The 6,184-nt window shown below is 36.7% G+C and overlaps 1 protein-coding gene across 4 annotated transcripts in view; it reads left to right on the top strand.

The window, feature by feature from the left end:
* The window catches only part of BLOC1S6 (biogenesis of lysosomal organelles complex 1 subunit 6), a 74,428-nt gene that overhangs the window by 12,586 nt on the left and 55,658 nt on the right, over positions 1-6,184 (top strand). For 3 of the 4 annotated variants that reach the window (XR_003307365.2, XR_002734717.3, XM_023227150.3), the window contains exons 3-4: positions 1,760-1,847; positions 4,117-4,203. Coding sequence is in view for 2 of the 4 variants with exons in the window: in XM_023227150.3 (XP_023082918.1) it covers positions 1,760-1,847; positions 4,117-4,203 (175 nt within the window). In the remaining 2 variants the exon portion in view is untranslated. Of the gene's footprint in view, positions 1-1,759; positions 1,848-4,116; positions 4,204-5,060 lie in introns of all 4 variants that reach the window. The other variant, XM_023227149.3, reaches the window with a different exon arrangement.

Raw genomic sequence — 6,184 nt, 5'->3', positions numbered from 1 at the left:
TTTTTAGTAGAGACGGGGTTTCACCGTGTTAGCCAGGATGGTCTCGATCTCCTGACCTCGTGATCCGCCCGTCTCGGCCTCCCAAAGTGCTGGGATTACAGGCTTGAGCCACCGCGCCCGGCCGGTAGTTTGTATCTTTCAAAGAATTAGTCCATTCCATCCACATTATCACATTTATGAGCACTGAATTGTTGAAAGTATTCATTTATTATCCTTTTAATGTCTTGGGATCAGTGGTAATTATTGCTCTTTCATGAATAATACTAATACTTTGGGTCTTTTTTTTTCTCTCGATTGTCTCATTAGAGGTTTATCAATTTTATTGATCTTTTAAAGAACCATCTTTTCGTTTCATTGATTTTTTTTTTGTTTTCCCCCTTCTATTGTTTTCTAGTTCTAACAGCCTATTTTTGCTGTTCTGCTTATCTCAGATGGTTGACTTGCTGGGTTTTCCTCTCATCCATTCTGTATTTCACTTTCTGTGATCTCTAGTCTAAACTGGAGGGACAAAGCTATTTATTTATTTATTTATATTTGTAGAGATGGGGTCTCACTCTGTCACATAGGCTGTAGTACAGTGGTGTGATTATAACTCACTGCAGCTTCTAACTCCTGGGTTCAAGCAATCCTTCTGCCTCAGTCTCCCAAGTAGCTTGGACCACAGGTGTGTGCCACCACACCCAGCTAATTTTTTTCTTTTTTTTTTTTTTTTAGTTTTTGTAGAGGCTCTCGCTTTGTTGTCCGTGCTGGTCTTGAATTCCTGGCTTCAAGCAATCCTCCTTCCGTGGCCTCCCAAAATGCTGGGATTATGGGCATGAACCACTGTGCCTGGCCAAGAGACAATTTATGACCTGTAGGGTATGCCAGACTCAGTGCTGGATAGTAGAGATGTTGTAATTGCCCTCAGCCTCTTCGTTGCTATTTCTTTTTTTATCATTATTCTCTAGATAGCACAGTTTTACAAGCAAATCACATCATATTTTTCTTTGTAGCATTCTTTAAAATATTCAGGTAGGTGAACCTTTTAATGTCACTTATTCCTGTGATCCTAACATTGATTGATGTGGAAAGAAATATCAAGGAAGTTGGCTTCTCTTCCTCAATGAGTTTTGAATCTGAATTTTAAAGAGAAACATTAGAAATTATCTGGTCTGACCTTCTCACTTTGTAAAAGAGGAGATTTAGGCCAGAGAAATAAACTGAATTTCTAAGATCACATAACTGGCTGTTGGCTTTCTAAGATCACATAACTGGCTGTTGGCTGGGGAAAGCTATGATTTCCAGTCCTATGCTTTTTTCATCTTGCTGCTTAATTATCCTTTTTGACTTACTCTCCCTTGATATGGCATCTTTCTCAACTCTAATCTGAAAAACCATTGTTCCTCATTTCCTTTATGGGAATGTTGCAATTGTAAGATATATAAAACATTGAATTTCTTGGGCAAAATACTACAAAAAACTTCTTTTTTGGAATAATACAGAGAGTTGTTAAAAGTAACAGGTAATAAAATACTTTTAAATGATTGGATTATTTTAGTTATTAGAAATTGAAGCAAGAATAAAAGACACAATAAGTTATCAGAATGTGGCTTTAGAATATTATTTTGAAAAATCCTGTTCTATATTAAATAAACCTTGGAGAGTTAATACGTTTCCTACTTAATTTCTGTTAGGATTAACCAAGATGAATATGATTCCTTTTAATGGGCCAGTATTTTAAATATGTAGAGTTTGTCTTGGCTGTATGTTTTTGTTTCAGACAGAACCAAGTTGTATTGTTAGACACACTGGAACAAGAGATTTCAAAATTTAAAGAATGTCATTCTATGTTGGATATTAATGCTTTGGTAAGTATGATTTAGTTGATGTAACTTAATGACATCTTATCTTAGCAATAGCTAGATTTTAAGTTTAGAATTTGTCTTTTTAACAAGAAACCTTGATTGAACTTCTATTGTGTTGAATTGTTATCTTTCAAATGTTGAATTTGTAGTAATTCAACTACTAAATTTAGTAGTTGTAGTAATTTAGAAATTGTAGTAATTTGTGGAAGTTGAACTTATTTGTGCGTTTGGAATAGACCTGCTCATACTTGAAGACTTAGAAAAGAGGACTGAGACTTGGCACAACGGCTCATGCCTATAATCCCAGCACTTTGGGAGGCTGCGGCTAGAGGATTGCTTGAGCCCAGCAGTTCAAGACCAGCCTGGGCAACATAGTGAGAACCCATCTCTACAAAAAGTAATTTAAAAAAATAGCCCGGCATGGTGGCATATGCCTGTGGTCTTAGCTATTCCAAGAGCTGAGGTGGAAGGATTGCTTGAGCTTAGGAGGTCGAGGCCACAAGTGAGCTGTGATTGTGCCACTGTACTCTAGCCTGGGTGACAAAGGGAGACCCTGTTTCAAAAAACAACAACAACAAAAAACTAACTGGAAGTAAAGAACCTTTGGGGTACCATTTTTTTTTTTCTTTAAAGAAAGTGTATTTCTCTTTACCAATTACATGGTTTCTTAAATTAGCATTTTATTTAATTATATGGCATATTCATAATGCTATAATAAATTAATGCCATAGGCTGAAGTGGACACTTTGAGAATGATCAATTATAGCTTTCAATATAAATAGTTGAACAGTTAAATTTCATCAGAAGTTCTATAGCTTTTTGGTGAGAGGAAGTGATACTCTTTATTATAAGAAATAAGGAATTAACAAAAAGGGAACTTGTTGCTACCTTTATTTTCTGATGAACATTAAAAATAGTTTTGTTTGTGGGCGGGGCATGGTGACTTATGACTGTAATCCCAGCACTTTGGGAGGCTGAAGTAGGAGGGTGGCCTGAGGCCTAGAGTTTAGGACCAACCTGGCCAACATAGCAAGACCCTATCTCTATTAAGAAAAAAAGCTGGGTTTGCATGACTGTAGCCATTCATGCATACCTCAAAAAATGGACTTTTCTTTGGACAAAGATGGTTTACTAATGTTTTCCATTTATAACAATTAAAAACAAAGTTCATATTCTCTGGCATTAGACAGAGGCCTGTGGAAGTAAATACAGAGTCATCTGCCCGGTAGTTCCTGGTTTCTTGTGAGGGAGGTGGGCAAGGCTACACTGACCTACTTTTGTGTTCCCTACTGAGATCCTGTTGCAACAGAAGGAATATTTGTTGAATGAATGAATGTTGAATGAATTAACCAAGCAGATGTAATACTGTTGCTTTGGTCAGAAGGGGCAGGATGGAGTCTTCCTCTTTTTTCTTCTCTTAGTCAAGAGTAGTTTTTATTATCATCTGGGAACTGAAAACTGGAAGGCCCAGGATATGTAAAAAGGGACTGTAACTTCTGAGCTAATCAGACAGTGACTTTACTTGCATTACTTGCATTTACTTTACATTAAGGCTGTGAATCTCTCTACTGACATTTCTTTCATTTCTTCTCTTTCTGTAACCTTGTCTGAAAATAGGGTGCTTTTCTCCTTCTCTGTGACATCTCTAGGCTTGCATTATCCTCCCATCTTCTCCTGACATAAGACTTCATTTTAGATTGTGCAGGTTGGCTGAGTTGTAAAGTCTGTACTTATGATTCCTCGAGAATGAAAGTGTCCTCACAGAGATCATTCTGCTTAGTCTGACTAAAAGAGCCCAAGGAATAGGATTAAACTTGTCCACAGTCCTCTCTGTTCAGGGCTCTGTGGCCACAGCTTGGGTTTTCCATATGGGCAGACACTTCACTTAAACTATTTCATGTGCTCTGGCTCAGTCTCTCTCTTGTAAAGGCAGAGAGAATGCTTTACTTTTCTTAAATGAAACTGATAGCGTTATTCTGAAATTTTATAATTACATGTTTTTAAAGCAAAATATTGTCTATTCCCATCTTAATATAAATGTCTATTTTATGTTTAGTAACACTTTTGTCAATCTGAACTAAATCAAATGTCTTTCAAATCCTACTAATGATATAAGGAAATCTTTATTTTGGAATTAAAATGTTGAGATAAGGCTGTAAAAATTTTGACCAATTTAGGAAGCATGAACTGTCATTTATATATTGCCTTATTTATTCATTTTGATATTTTAGTCTGTTTTAACTTGACTTTTCATTTATTTTTCCACGTTAAGTTTGCTGAGGCTAAACACTATCATGCCAAGTTGGTGAATATAAGAAAAGAGATGCTGATGCTTCATGAAAAAACATCAAAGTTAAAAGTGAGTTGAAAATTCTTTCACATTCTTTATAAAAGTAGAGGTTTAGTTGTTGTGGGTTTTTTTTTTTTTTGAGACTGAATTTTGCTCTTGCCGCCCAGGTGGGAGTGCAATGGTGCGATCTCGGCTCACTGCAACCTCTGCCTCCCGGGTTCAAGTGATTCTTCTGCCTCAGCCCCCCAAGTAGCTGGGATTACAGGCGCCCGCCACCACACCCACCTAATTTTTGTATTTTTAGTAGAGACGTGGTTTCATCACGTTGGCCAGGCTGTTCTCAAACTCCTGACCTCAGGTGGTAACGCCCGCCTTGGCCTCTCAAAGTGCTGGGATTATAGGCGTGAGCCACTGTGTCCGGCCAGTATTCTTATTTTGACTTTTATACCCTCATTTACAATAGCATAATTAATTCATGGTACATTGTTTTCTTTTAAGAAATGTCATTGTTTATGAAATATTAGAGACAGGGTCTCAGTATGTTGCTGAGGCTGGTCTTGAACTCCTGAGCTCAAGAGCCCTCTGGCCTCGACCTCCCTACGTTCTAGGATTACAGACATGAGCCACCGCATGCAGCCTAAAAAATGTCATTTTGTTCTTGAACTACACACTGAGCTTTTTTACTAATACCTGGGTTGATAGGCTTAGATTCTCTGGATATGCACTACAGTTCTCATTTAATAACAGCTTAGAGCAACAATTTTTTTTTGACTCAAAAGGACCTTAAATTATCCCAAATTTAAATGTCCAAGATGAAATTTATTAGTGTGAATGAATTGCCTCAAAGCAGAGCACTGTTATTTTCAAATTAGACCATACCTGTTACCCCTGATTGCTCTCTTGGTTTTTAATTTTTTTAAACACAGAAAAGAGCGCTTAAACTGCAGCAGAAGAGGCAAAAAGAAGAGTTGGAAAGGGAGCAGCAAAGAGAGAAGGAGTTTGAAAGAGAAAAGCAGTTAACTGCCAGACCAGCCAAAAGGACGTGAAAAGTTCTGTTTGTGTGTTTTCTTCTCCTGTCCCATATTTGGATTATGATGACTTAATGTAGACTGAAGTTGAGGTAGTGCCTTATGCCATTATGTCATATGTTGAAATCCTTATTCCGGTATTACTGTGTCTCCATGCCTTTTTTCCAAGTAGCAGACGTCATGTTGCTTGGTTTTTGATATTTATATGTAAGTTTTTCAAATTTTGTTTAATTTTAAAATTTATTATTTTGATCTTGAATTATTTATAAACCGGAAAATGGTTTGATTATTGTGAGTCAAAACTCTAAGTGGTTAAAAATTAGTATGAATTTTTTAGCTTCTTGATGAATACAGATTTAAAACTCTCCAGTTCTTATTTTATGAAATGCCTTGCCTTTCTGGTAATACAATGCTGATTTTTTAGTAATTGCCTTTTCATTGCTTAATTAAGAAGAAATGCCAGCTGTTTAATCACATCTACCCCTGGAAAAGAAGTGAGTGAGCCTTTTGAACAGTTGAATTTCATCAGAAGCTCTATAGCTTTTTGGTGAGAGGAAGTGATACTCCTTATTATAAGAAACAAGGAATTAACAAAAATAAGGAACTTGTTGCTACCTTTCTTTTCTGTTGAACATTACAAATAGTTTGGTTTGTGGATTGGCCATGGTGGCTTATGGAGAAGAGATGCGCCTTTGTGAAGAACATAATGGAGAAGTGCATGCACAAGAAATAACAGCACTTTAGGTGTAGTTCAGATAAGCAAGATGCCAGATAGATTCTATTAACCATATACTCTCTCTGCTTCTTAGCGTTGTTGTCATTGCTTTCTGTAGCTTTTGGGTTCAAAGTAGATTATATTATCTATTCCTAAAGCTTGGTGGAGGTGGTGGAGCTATCACACACTCAAAGGAGCTTGTATATTTATAACACAATATAGTATTATAATAACAGTTACCATACACTGAGATATAGTTTCTGTGCTTGTAAAAAATTCTTGGCCAGGCGTGGCTCAAGCCTGTAAC

This window comes from Piliocolobus tephrosceles, chromosome 6, assembly GCF_002776525.5.
Source record: "Piliocolobus tephrosceles isolate RC106 chromosome 6, ASM277652v3, whole genome shotgun sequence".
NCBI lineage: Eukaryota > Metazoa > Chordata > Mammalia > Primates > Cercopithecidae > Piliocolobus > Piliocolobus tephrosceles.
Note: the sequence above shows the minus strand (reverse complement) of the source record. Positions and strands in the feature narration are given on the sequence as shown.